Source organism: Chamaea fasciata, unplaced genomic scaffold (assembly GCF_029207755.1).
Source record: "Chamaea fasciata isolate MVZ Bird 193981 ecotype frontalis unplaced genomic scaffold, bChaFas1.0.hap1 SCAF_6, whole genome shotgun sequence".
In the NCBI taxonomy this organism is placed as follows: domain Eukaryota; kingdom Metazoa; phylum Chordata; class Aves; order Passeriformes; family Sylviidae; genus Chamaea; species Chamaea fasciata.
Window position 1 is genome coordinate 34924172 of NW_027094091.1, and position 14360 is coordinate 34938531.

General features: G+C 36.3%; 1 protein-coding gene across 2 annotated transcripts in view; it reads left to right on the top strand.

The window, feature by feature from the left end:
• Positions 1–14360, top strand: part of VEGFC (vascular endothelial growth factor C) — a 73219-nt gene that overhangs the window by 42007 nt on the left and 16852 nt on the right. For both annotated transcript variants that reach the window (XM_066185935.1, XM_066185936.1), the window contains exons 2-3: positions 10181–10394; positions 11920–12110. In XM_066185935.1, the coding sequence (XP_066042032.1) occupies positions 10181–10394; positions 11920–12110 (405 nt within the window). The remainder of the gene's footprint in view (positions 1–10180; positions 10395–11919; positions 12111–14360) is intronic.

The following is a 14360-nucleotide window of genomic DNA, read 5'->3' on the forward strand; positions in this document are numbered from 1 at the left end:
TCAATGGAAGTTGATACCTCATGGCATACTTTGTGCAATAACTTAATTCTGCAGTCAAGCCTCATTTAAAAACTCTTCTGATAGCATGCTATGTTCAGCATTGGATTACTCTATGTCCTGTCAGTGTAAATTAGCATCTATGTTAATACTGCTGATGTTCCCTGATCCTTTTTAAGTATCACTGCCTTACAATACACTATTCAGAATAATGTAAGCCAGAAATAATGGGCAACATATATTTCTCCTGATTTAGTTGCATGAAAGGGAGTTGTGACCAAGTCTCGATCTAGTTCTTGGATTTGCCATTCTCAAGGTTTAATTTGCCCTTCCCTATCTCTCATGCCTTGCTGGCAAATCTCTTAATACCTGTCAGGTTTTACGTGGTACAATAAGCTTTCTCCTTTAGTGATACAAAGCAAGATTTATCTTTTTTGTGATCAAAGACCCTTTTCTTTTTTTTTTTATTTTTAATTTTTTCCTTCCCATCATTCAGAACAGATGTGACAGCTCCACAGAACTACTGATTTTTATACTGTAGTTTGCAATGAAGTTAGCCAGTCAGGGAAAGCAAAAAGAAAAAAAACCAGTATTACAGGCTCAATGTTCAAACAAATGGATTTGTCTCTGTGTAACTTATCTGTAACAGATAAAGAATGTTTCACACGGAATTCAGAGTAAAACAAATTTCCAACACAAATTATCGGGTTAGGCACAAGCGGGTTGTGGGTAGCAGGTCCTCTGAATTGTATACCTAATTGTATATCTGAAAAAATTCAGATGATCTCTCTTTTTCCTGGATTAGCAAAGATCCTTTACATAAAATATTTAAGTAATAGCTTGATAACAAAAATAAAAGCTTCTTCTGGTACTTTTTTATTAATGAAATATCACAACTTAATATGTTAGTTTCCAAAACCTGTCTGATATGTTAGTCTGGTGTGTTACTCTGGTTTATTAAGTAGACTTGTGTCAAATGAACTGTGAAAACAGGATTTATGCTAAATAGCATAAACAAATAATAATTTATTTTAATGACATATATTTAGAAACCCTAACATTTAATAAAATGCACAGGTTTCTGAGGCTCTTTATGTGTTTCCTCTTTCATATATACAAAACCTTTTTGTAATAATTTAAAACCAAGGTCTTGTTAATAGAATTACTGTGTTATAAGTTGCTCATTTTTCTTTAGTTTTTTGTTGAATTTTAAGTAGTGTGTTGTGTTTATGGCTGGAATATTTCTTTTAAATAGTGACAAAGTAGGTGGTCTTGCAATTAATATTTCTTTACAGATCTGTAAACTGTGCAAGATTTGTTTAACAAAACAGAAATCATGTCCTTGTAGATTAAGACATTTGTTTAGGACTAAAGTTCAAGTTTGTCTTTGAAATTTAGTGATCTAGTTTCATGGCCTGTGAAATTATTTGTTTTATGAACCATTTAAAAAGTATAACTAATTCAAGAAGTTTCTGTGACCTGTTGCTAAATATTTAGACCATGAATTAATTATATTTGCTCAGTGTTTCAAATAGTGATTTTAAAAACATGGTGAAAAGGAAAGTTATTTAGTAGTGAGAGAAATTATTCAACAATGGTAAGACATGATGTGTTCATATAATATTTCTCTCCTATCAAAAATTCATGAATAAGCAAAGGTGTTGAACTGAAAACCAAATAGTCTCATCACAGTGAAAACCTATGTGTTCAGCATAACTCAGAAATGTTCTTACAAATGTGCAATTTATAATTCCTGCCCTTAGTGAAAATTCTTTTATGAACAACTGACCTGTAGAATCGAAAACATGATGTAAAAACTACCCACTGCCTTCTTGAAGCCAGTCCCTTGATACACAGCTAGAACTCCTACTCACTGACTAATTAGGATCTGGGATGTATTCATGTAGCACAGGTACTGTGCTCAAGCAGTGTCTCAGAATGTGCTGGCCTTCAAATTAAAGTGAAGGGGCTGCCCCTTACCTCTCCACTTACTAGCTCTCAATTTGAAACTGAGGAAGTTTTAATTCTCACTGCCAGGTTTACACTTGCTCAGGTGATGACAGCTCATTTCAGTGCTACCATGTTAATAATTTTCTTTAAAAAAAGGCTATATTTGTTTGATTTTTTTTTTTGACAAAGCTGATGGTTGTTGTTAATAAAAGCAATGCCAGTGAAAGCTAATCAAAGGCTGAGAATAAGCAACCTTTGCAAGGCCTGAGAGTTTATCCTTTTGTCCTGATTTTAATGGGATACATGTGATTGCTGAAAGAAAACCAAGAGATTGCAGGGTATTTTGAAAAAACAGCAGTATCCAGACCATATTTAATAAAAGGCGTTTCTGGCATCTTATCTTTTTCTGAGAGTAAGATCTTATAATGAGGAGGATTTCTAGTAGGAGTGCAAGTTTTTCTTTATAGAATTGTGTGCTTTGCTTTTGTCAATGTTAGTTAAAAGCTGCTTAAAACCATTCGAAATGAACATGTTGTTTTTCTAATGTGCCAAATTCTACAGAACTGTCATGTGGCAGCAACCCGGATGTCTTGTAGATGGAGCACATACAATGAGCCCCAGCTTTGTGCCTGCAGTGGCTGCATTGCAGAGGGCACTGGCAGTCTCATTCTGTTAGCTGTCTCCTTTCTGGCAGGGTTGTGTCTGTTAATCACCTTGATATCCCAGCAATCATCACAGTGTTGTCCTTTATTTTCACTTTACAAATGTTTTTTACTTACAAAGGGCTTCCCCTTTCTTCTAGTCATGCATCTGGGCATGCATGGCAATCCACACATTTGTCACCACTGGTCACTGGAGCTGCTGATGACCAAGAAAATAATACATAAATCGCATCTGGTACAGATTGCACTGCCTGATGTCTCCAAGATTTAATCACATGTAAGCCTTTCAGCAGCAATAATCCAAATCCTTATTGATTCCAAATCTATCTGTAATGCTAGCTGGAAGCTTCAGTACAAGCCCTTGAATCAATTAAACAATCCAGATGCAGCTGCACTTAGCAAATGGTTATCCCACGTATTTGCAGCCTTTGACCTTTTTGTGGGCTTATCTAGTGAAAGCTCCTGAATAGTGAATTAAGTCTATTGATAATGGTTTGATTTTTGTATTTTATTTTTCAATTACAATTTGCTGTACTCCTAGAAAGAAATAGTCTGCAAGGATTTAGGAACACTGAGGAGCTGCTTTGGAACGATGCAGATTTTGAAAATCAGGCTGAAGGGTGTGAGAGCAAAACCTTTCCTGTTACTATAATCTAGTTGTGAAATCGCTTCCAAAAAAGTGGCTAGCGAAGGTGCCACAAGTCCTTGTTCTGAAAACTGCTCTGTTATAGTCAGGAATGTTATTAATTGCCCAAGTTTGTAGAAGCCTGTGAGAACTGGCTGTCCAAAATGAGTTTCTAATGCAATCAGGCAGCAACCTATGGAGTTGCTCTAGAAAGCAACTAGAATTTTTCCTTTTCTCTCTGCTTCCCAGGGAACTCAAACTGAGATTGGAAAAAAAGGGTATTTTCATAAGTAATTCCCATTGAATATATCAAACTACTGGCATTTTTTTAGTGAAGGTTGAGAGCCACTGAAAAATGCAGGTACTTGTAGAGTAAGCACCAGCCAAGAAGCAGGTTTCAGAACCTCAGCAGCAGCCAAATGTTTGAGTAAAGGAGTTAACGTAAGTACCTTTGTGCAAATCTATAAACATAGATATATATTCCAGCATTGTCTAAGAATATCTAAATAAAAAATTACCCTAAAAATGCTGACATGCATAAAATTGAATTTCCCTTAACATGGAAATTTTACATTACACACTATCTCAGCTTAAATACTTGTACTTATAAACAGGAGGAGTAGTATTAAATAGTATAAGATTAGGATGATTTTCTAGCAGTTTATGCATCTTCCTCTCAAAAAATGGTCAAAATGAGAAACAAGACATGATATACAATAAAGAAATGAAACTTCTGTAGTCTTAAGTTTATCCTTATAGCCAGTCTTTTTCTTCCTTATTATCAAATTCTTTTGAATTTCTTCCCAAACTCATTTATTTGTCCTTGCCTATCTACTTTGTACATTCTCTCCCCTCACTCCTCCTATTTATTTGTTTTCTTTCCCTGATATTATTCTTAGCTTTTAAAATACCATCATGAATAGAAGTCACTTAAGCACAATATAGTTTGGACTCTTTTATGTATTTATTTTGTACTTTGATTTTTACTTTTGATGTTTGTCTGATGTGCTTTGTAAGCTCTTTGGAGCAGAGACTGATTCTAATCTCTGCTGTTGTCATGATGTTTTGATTTAGTTCACATTAACTGCAGTGGTCTTTCTACTTATTTGAAGTGGCATGAAATAAAATTTATGCTCACTGTTACTGTTTGGCTTCTGTAAGGCACTGTTTTTTTACTTTATTGAATGGTAACTTAGAAGTTTGCAGCTACAGTCGTCCAAGTTTGCTGATGACAAATGGGTGCTTGGGAGATCAAAATCATGGCTTTTCTAGTAAAAGACCATAGAAGTGGGCATAAAAGTTGAATTTAATTCTTAACTATAGCTACAGTTTTTAATTAGAAATTTTTCTTTTTCTTTTTTTTTTTTTTAACTGGCATCAACTTCTTAAAAAAACTAGCACTGAAATACATGAAAATTGCAATAAATTTTTATGCAAGCAAAGTGTTTATAAATACTTTTGTCTTGCAGTATTTCCATTTGCTTACAAGTCATTTCAACTTTCAGATTTAAATACTTGATTTCAATTCATTTCAGTCAATCAATAAATACAGAATATAAGCATCTTAAAACTGAGGGGTTTATAGACAGTATTTTCCTATTAAGAATTGTCCACAAAATCCTTGAAAATTAAATGAGCTGAAAACTGTAACAGATACATAAGGTACCATTAAAGCACATTGCACCATCAGTTACGTGTCAAGCATGCTGCCAAATATTAAGTGTTCTGACCTTTGTTATTAATAATAGAGGCAAACACTGGGGACATAGGGAAGATAAGTAATGTAATGCATGGAAAATCTATTATACATTTGATGTCCTTGTTGGATATAGAGCCTATTTGGTATCCTGCCCTTTCCCCTGCAAGCCATAATTTTATGAAAAACTGGACATACCATGTAATGGAAAGCCACATTGTGAAAAACATACTTTGACAGAACAAAATGTTCTGAAGTTAAATAAATAATAGCAAGAGAGCACTTGTCATCAAGTTCACACCTTTATTTATATGTATTTGTCATTTCCCCTGTTCTTTACGAAAAATGGGAAATTAATGAAATGGAGCAGTGTATCTTTATTGTATTCTCCATTCATATTTGCATTTTTGGGTTGTTTTTTTGCTTAATATCACCTATCATCTTGTAGAATTTGGCTAGTCAAAGGTTTAATCAGTGTCTTTCTCTAGAATATACATTCTAGCATTTTTAGGTGCTCATGCAAGACAGCACTCATAATAGGTAAAAATGACACAAAATAGTAGAATGGTCAGTCAGAGGATGGAGATAAACACTTATGAAGAGAGTGATGGTGGTTAAAAAAAATAAAGTTCAAACCCAATCCCTTAACTGACTTGAAAATGTCAAGAATATAGAAAGCATGTGATAGAAAAAACTCCTTCCTGTGCAATCACTCTTGGCACTATTTCCTGCTTCCTTCATAATGTAAAACATAGATCCCAGAATGCATTACCAGTAAAACATTAAGCGGTTGGTCCCCGATTTTATCAGGAGTGCTCTGTAATTATATGAAAATTAACTGTCTGTTTAAATTTATCAAAAAGCTTTCTTCAGTCCTAAAAATCATAGATTTTCTCTTGCTACAACCTTTGCCAGTGTTCTATTGCTTTTTTCCTCTTCCCTTTGAACTTAACATTTGGGAATAACTAGCATGGTGACAGTAATTGGAGCTACAAGCCATATTTCTCTCTGAACTTCACTAATCTGTACTTGCATAAGAAGAATGAAAAATGTGAGCTCATCTGATCTCTAGTACGTTTTTGTTGATGTTAATTTCTTTGTGTTGTCATATATTCTAAATATGTGTTTTAGTCTCAAAATTGTTTTGCAATGGAAATCCAGTATCTTACACTACAAGTCAATGCATAATTAAGAAAGAGCAAAGAATAACAGATATGCACCAAGACAGTATATTGTGAAATTACCAAAATTTACACAAAATCAAAAATTATATTTAATAATACTATTATATTTACAGAAGCAGATTCATTCTTCTCTTAAAAGTTAGAAAACTTTTTCTAAAGAGTCTTAATCATCTGATGCTTATCCTGTACGCAGGACACACTCGTGTAATGATCCAGAACTTATGATTTCATTTTCTGTTTGTGTCAGCAAGATGTTTGGCTGTTCTACAAAATTAAATCTTAAGTCACTTAAACAAATGTTCCTCTAAAGAGTTTTTCACAGGTGAGAGTAATTTGCTGCAGTTAAAACATACACAGATGTACAGGAAGAGAGCATTGATCTGTATCTCAAGGTAACTCTGTAAGCATATTGAAAAATCAACATATATTTTCTATTTTTTTTTTTTTTTTTTGTTCTCGAACTCTGGGCACTAAGTGTAGCGTATTTAGTACAGATATATGAATGTCCTTCTCCTTTTCTTTCGATATTGGAAGAGAGGTTAGAACAAAAGTCCTCTAGTGATCAAATTGTTTTTCCACAGTGTAAATTTGAATTGAAGCCATCTTTACAAGTACATGGCTTTATTAAGCTAAGCAGAAAATACTTCAGGTGCAATAATGATGAATTTTTAACTAATTTTATATATCTGCTCCAGAAATAGTTTTCCTTTTGTTTATATTAAGTGAGTACTCAGAGAATTATAAAATAAACTGAGTTGGAATGGACCCATCAAGATCATTGAAGTCCAACTCCTGGTTCTGCACACAGCAGACCCAAGAGTCACACCATGTGCCTGAGAGCATTGTCCAAACACTCCTTGAAATCAGACAGGCTTAGTGCTGTGACCACTTCCCTGGGGAGCCTGTCCAGTGCCCATCCACCCTCTGGGTGAAGAACCTTTTCCTGAGATCCAAACTAAAGCTCCCCAACCTCAGCTTCGTGCCATTTCCTCAAATCCTGTCACTGATCTTTGATGAGATCAATGTCTGCTGCTCTGCTTCCCTTTGTGAGAATATTGAAGACCACAATGAGGTCTCCCCTCAGTCTCCTTTAGACTGAACAAACCAAGTGTTCTCAGTCACTTCAGACCCTTCAACCTCGCAGCCCTCCTTTGGACACTCTAATAGCTTGTTTTGTTTTATAATATATTTTAAAACTGCCCCCAGCACTCAAGGTGGGGCTGCCCCAATGCAGAGCAGAGCAGGACAATCCCCTCCCTAGCCTGGCTTGTGATGTTGTGCCTGGTGCACCCCAGGACATGGGTGGTCCTCCTGGCTGCCAGGGCACAATGACTCATGTTCAACTAGCCACAGACCAGAATCTCCAGGTCCCTTTCCACAGCACTGCTCTCCAGCCTCTCCTTCCTTAATCTTTACACACAACTGGGGCTGCCTTGTCTCAGGTTGTAGGCATGTGGCACTATGGCCCATGGAATATCCAGGGTAAAACAATACTTTATTACATTTGATACAATGCTTAATTAAAGCCATTATTTCCTTCATATTTTGAGTTTTATTCATACCTATTTAATACACGTATAAAAAATTGTGTCCAGCGGAAATGACATGACCTGATTGCCTGATGAAAGAGGAATTAATCAGCATGCATTATTTTCAACAATTTCACTTTCCTGCTCCATGCCAGACTCCTTATCTACAAAGTAATATTGAGTTTCGTTACTAATTTTCCTGATGGTCTAGGCCTGTATTTTGAATATCTGCAACAGCAATAGCCAATATTTTGTCTACTGTGGACTGTACAGGCTTTTAAGGATTCATCAAAGGTGGCAAAGCTTTGGTTGAATTCTCTTTCCATGTAACCCCCATGATCTGCTAGAGCTTCCTAGGATCAGCTACTGGATGGCTAACCACAGGTTTTATTCCTGTGCCTTTTACATAATAGGCTGGCTTCCAGCCTTGTGACAGGATATACACGCTGTGCCGTGCATATTCCCATCACGTGCCAGACGTGCATCTGTAATGTTGGCATTGTGCTGGTGCAGCAACTTGCTTCCCATTACTCAAGGAATGAGCTGGCCATGTGCTGCAGCACCCCCTGGAAACAGTTTGGCCAGGAGTGAGGCTGCTCAAACCCTGCACTTCTCACCTCTCAGGGGGTGCAAGCAGCGAGTAGCCAAATCAGTTGTTTGTTACGCTTGGATTTTTCTCTGTGACCCACTGATTGAGAGCCTGAGCGCATCCTGCAAGGAGAGCAGGGGTGGGGTGAAATTCTCTGTAACCATTAAATGTGGAGGCTAATCTCTCAGAAACTTCTTGCTGCATGGCTTGGGTCAGGGTTGGCCCTTCCTATGGTGGCAAGGAAAGAAATGAAGACCTGCATGGACACATTTCTGAGATAACAGCTTAGTTGTTGAAACCTCCCAGGATAAAGTCATCTGCAAGGACACTGTGATTAGCAAGGCTTCAGCAAAAATATTTTTTTAGCTTCATAATGCTTTGTCAAATAGAACAAATTTAAAATTGGTATTAGAATAATAGAATCACAGAATGGCCTGAGTTGGAAGGGACCTTAAAGATCATCTAACTCCAGGTCCCCTGCCATGGACAGGTACATTTTTCACTACACCAGGTTTCTCAGAGCTACATCCAGCCTGCCCTTGGACAATTCCAGGGACTGGACATCCACAACTTCTCTGGGTGGCACTGTTCAAGTGCCTTATCCCTCTCACACTTCTGTAAATAACTGTATTTACAGAAATGAGTTCTGTGAATTTACCTTATCCTGAGGTGTTTCTGCTGTATTTGACACTGGATAAGGGAGTAGATGCAATCATAAAATGCAGCCATTTTATACCCTTGTAGCTGTTTGTAAGACAAGGAGCAGTTTTAATTCAGGTGGGCTAGCTTTGAACTACCTGTTTTACTCACGTGATGTTCAAAATCATTGAACTGAAAGTTTTTGTTAGTAGTTGAGTCAGATAAGAAATTTTAAATTTCTGTTCATAGAGTTTCATATTTCTGCATTTAGATATGTTTTACACTCTTACAGCCTGGTGGCTTTTTGAGTAGAGCAACAGTTTTGTAATAAACTGTAGAGTCTCCAGCCAGTTGATGCATTTTGGACAGAGTGTACCTCTATATTTTGTGTCTCATACTGCCATCTAAGGGCCATGTAGGCTGAGAAGGTGGCTAAAGGTTCTTTCAGTACACTTCTTTCTCCATACTGCCCTTCCCTTTGGGAAGTCAGCAATTCATGGTTGAGAAAGGTGGGCAGGGGATAAACACCAGTCTTTTGATGCAGTATGTTTCATCTAAGAGAAACGGGGGAATCTTCCTGATAAGTGATAAACTGGAATGTAAATTTCAGTCATTTAGAAGACTGCAGTTGCAATGAGTTTGTGTAGAGGCCAGAGAATAAGAAAGCAAGATTACAGGATTTAAGGCTATGCTTGAAACAGCAAGGGAGTGTGAGGTTTAGATTCTTCAAGGTACCAAAGTCCTCGTGTCCTACTGATTTAAGGATTAGTGCTTTATAATAGAATTTTCTTATTAAGATTTTTCCCTAGAAAGGTACTAAATAACATGAATTAGTTTCTTGGTTTGGTGTTTTGTTTGTTTGGTTGGGTTTTTTTACCTGTTTTTGCATTTCTGTTTTCTAATTTTCTGAGACTGAGGGAAAATGGGAAAAAACTTGGTGTTACTTTAGGAGTATATGAACATAATTTAAGTATTTTGGGGTTTAGGCATTCAAAATTTTATCACAAAAACTGTCGTTCCAGAATAAAAATATATTTTTTAAATAATCTGCAAACTGTGTTTGTATAGATTTAATTCTATAGCCCCTTTCCCACACAGATATTTTGAACTACAAGGGTGATAAAGAAGTGTTGGAAGAAGCAAAACATTTCATTATTTGTCAATATAGTAATGTTGGCACTCACTGACAGAAGCAGTTTTTATAATGAGAACCCCTTCATTTTACAATGTTTGAGTTGCTTTTCAGGCTAGTTCCCAGCAAACCTTGTGCACTAGAAAAGGCAATTAATCTTGCATGTTACTTTGGCAGGCTCATGGAAGCAAAGACCTGGAAGAGCAGTTGCGGTCTGTGTCCAGTGTGGATGAACTCATGACAGTACTTTACCCAGAATACTGGAAAATGTTCAAATGTCAGTTGAGGAGAGGAGGTTGGCAACACAACAGGGAGCACTCCAGCTTTGATGCAAGATCAGATGATTCCCTGAAATTTGCCGCTGCACACTATAATGCAGAGATCCTGAAAAGTAAGTACAGGACACAATCCATGTTACAACATACAATCAATGAAAATCTGAAGGCTTTTCAGTTCTGTCAAAAATACTTTAAAAGCTAAGCATTGTCAGTAAACCAACGCAAGCAGTTTGATAGGATGCCTTGTCTTTGATATAAGATCTTTGATACCCAGCTTTTCATAATGAAACAATTCACTCTGCAGACATATTTTAGGTATGTCCGTGGTAAGAAAGTGCTTTCTCAGCTCAGTAGCGAAAGTGAAGTGCTTGTCTTCAAGTATAAGGAATCCTGCTCGATAGAGGCTGTAACAATTTTGCAGAAAGCAGAGGATGCTGATAGTTGGATTCATTGAACTATTTCTTTTCATTTTCTCCAATTGCATCACAGCTGGTAATGCTTTCTTAGGCATTATGGCTTTCGAACGCCAAATAATCCACTTGTAACCTTTTCGTGTTACGAGAGGATAGTTGTAATCATGTTGTGCTAAAACAAGCAAAACAGTTTTCAAACCAATGTGTTTGAATGCCTTTCCATGTTTCAGATAGCTTGGATGAAAATGTATTAATTTACACTTTAAGCAAGTGCTTGTAGGCAGAGAATTGCAGGATTTATAGCAGGATGTATATCATATGATATTGGAAATCATATGATATACATATGATTTCATATCATATTTTTTTTCATATGATATTTGAAATCATGTACCTTAATGGAGAATTTAAAGTACACATAAGGCAAAATTTCCATTTTTTTGGAATAGTGTACCAAAATCTAGTGCCAAAAGGGAATAAACACAAGAAGGATGTGGACCTTTTGGAGCAGGTCCAGAAGAGGGCTGTGAGGATGTTCAGAGGGCTGGAGCACCTCTCCTATGAAGATGGGCTGAGAGACCTGGGATTGCTCAGCCTGGAGAAGATTCCCAGGAGTTCTTCTAGCAGCCTTCCAGAACCTAAAAGGGGTCTGTAAGAAAGATGAGATGTTTTAGCAGGTCCTGTTGTGATAGGACAAGGGTAATAATTTTAAACTCAAGAAAGTAGATTCACACTAGATAAAGGGAAGAAATTTTTTTTACTGTAAGGATGGTGATTTACTGGACCAGGTTGTCGAGTGAGGTGGTAGATGCCCCATCCCTGGAAACATTCAAGGTCATTCAAGTTTGGATGGGATTCTGAGCAACCAGGTCTGCTTGAAGATGTCCTTGCTAATTACAAGGTGGTTGGACGAGGTGACCTTTAAAGGTCCTTTCCAACACAAGCCAGGCTATGATTCTGTGCTTTAAGGTCTCCCCTGCCTCTTAGGTTCCCTTTTAGCTCCACTGTGACTTTTCATCTGCTCCATGATGATATGTCATGTCCCTATAAAGAAGAAAAATCAGCTAGAAGGTAAAATCTATGTGTGTTTCACTGACTAAAGGGTGTGACTCTAGAAATTCATATTATGGTTTTGAAGTTTAAGAAGGAATCCTAATTTACTGCAGGATACTTTTGATTTCAAACAGTTACTTTATAACATATGAAATTCCCTGTAACTTGGCAGGTATTGATACTGAATGGAGAAAAACTCAGTGCATGCCACGTGAAGTGTGTGTGGATGTGGGAAAAGAGTTTGGAGCAACTACAAACACCTTCTTTAAACCCCCATGTGTATCCATCTACAGATGTGGAGGTTGCTGCAATAGTGAAGGACTTCAGTGTATGAATATCAGCACAAATTACATCAGCAAGACAGTAAGTTCTCACTCTTTTATTACAGTTCATGTACTCCTTGCAAATACATTTATGTTCATGTATATTTCTTACTATGACAAAGGAAACAGTTGATTCCAAAATACACAGGAAAAACAGCTAAAGACACTACTGCCTGGAAAAAAACTGTTTAACACTTTTTTCCCCAATTTTCTTGTTTTTCAGGGGAAAAAATAAATTATGATGTCCCTTTCTCAATTTTGAGATTATCCATGAAACTTAATTATTTTTTTTCTTTTTTTTTTTTAACTAGCCTGTAATTTTATTAGTGTAGACTGCTGTAGGACATGTGTCAACAGGAGACATATTTCAAATAAAGCCTTTTAAGAAGGGTGTTTTACTATATTAAGACATGTTAGCATTATGTGCCTATTTGTTTTGTTGTAACGCATCTTCTTCCAGGTGTATGTGCAGCTTCTGTTGTTCAAGTTTATGGTTAGTGATCAGGTAGGAGTGTGCAGACATCATGCACTGAGCCTGTGAGTTGCCTTTAAAGCAGCATATACTACATTATTTTAAGTAGATACAGGAATATCACAATTATTTTCCAACATTTCCCTCAAAAATCATGTAAATATAGTCATACTTAAAAGCATTTCCTAGGGTATTTTCCTGTTACTATAGTATTTGGTAGGTGTTTTGTTGGTTGTGGGCTTTTTCACCTTTTAGTGTAAATCTTGCTTCCTTTCTCAAGAAGATTCATCTAGCTGAAAGTGCAGTACATATATATAATGAAGACCAAAAACTGCATAGCCAGTTATAAAATTGAAGCCCTTAGAAATGTCACTCCTTTATCATAAAACTTCACAGTGCTCTGAGCCTTTTTTGGGGGGAATTAGGAAAAGGGAATGTAAAGAGAACATCAAAACCCACTAATTTTGTAGAGTGCATTTTCTGCCCTTATTTCTCACCAAATCTGTCTGTCTGAAATGGTATATCCTTCCAAGAATTTTCAATTCTAAATTTAATACCTGGTAGACAGCCATGCAGCACTGTAGTAATGTAGCTCAAATAGCTTAAAAGTGGGCAACTGCAAAACTGGCTTTGTTCAAGCCTTACTGTTTCTCTCATTATTAGGAGAAACTATTGTCTCAATTGCACTTGCTTGAAAGACACAAATGCAATTTTCATTTTAAAACCTAAGAAATGGGGTGTGCTTTTTTTAATGTATTGGTAAAGTTTAGGTTACCAAAATAAACGATTATCTTACCTCAGAGAGAGCTGCTCCACACATTAGAAACTAGACTTCTAGTTTTTGAGCACTATGTCAGTTTGGGCTAAATCATATCTTTCTCTCCATCTTATTGTTCACATCTATCAAGTGAAGTAATCTTTTGCCCAGTAGAAAATGTTTAGCTCTGAGTTTCCTTTTGAAATTTTTGATGTTATTGGTGATTACAGGATGTAGGAGTAGTTTAAGATTTGAGAGACTCTTAAATGGAAAATCTTAAAGGTCTTATTTGAAAGAAGAGGCAATAACCCTGTTTTGTTTTCATACTTATTCTGTAAAAGCAAGCAATTATATCTATTCTGTCTTGCTTCTGATTTCCAGTTTTATTTGGTCCTTGATGGAATGCAGGTTTTAAAAAAACCCTTAATAAAGGAACAGACCTAAAGCTATATCTTCATGTGTCACCATCTCAATTTTTTTTAAATTATGTGACCACAGTTTACCCTATATCAGATGAGAATTAGGAAGAAAAAATGTACTGGATTCAAGATCATCTGTGGAATTCAGGTACCCTACACATCTATTTTCACCAGTTTCTCTTATTTCATGAAAGAAATGAGAACAAATAGTTTTCTCATAATTCACCAATTTTTAGCTTTATTTTTTAGCTTTATTTTTTGTGCATAAACTCTGTAAGATGACTTCATATTGTTCACCGTGCAGAAAAAGTGCTTAATGGGAAACTAATTTTTCAGCTTGCCTTACCGCGAGGTCAAGCTTTAGCATTGGTTCCAGACATTGAAATATAAAGCAAGATTATATCAGTTTTCATCAAAATTAATTAAAAACGAAAGAACTAAGCACAGAAATTATTTTTATAGGGGGAAAATCATTGATTACCAGGAATGGACCAGGTCAGGTGTTCCCAGATTGCCTTGTGGAACATAGCAGTGGTCCAGAGCAAGGTCAATAGTTTTCTAGTTCAGGCTGTGTTCCTCCTTTCTAGCTACTTAACTTTATTGAGAGAAAAGTATTCTGCTTTGGTTTTAATACCATTTTTC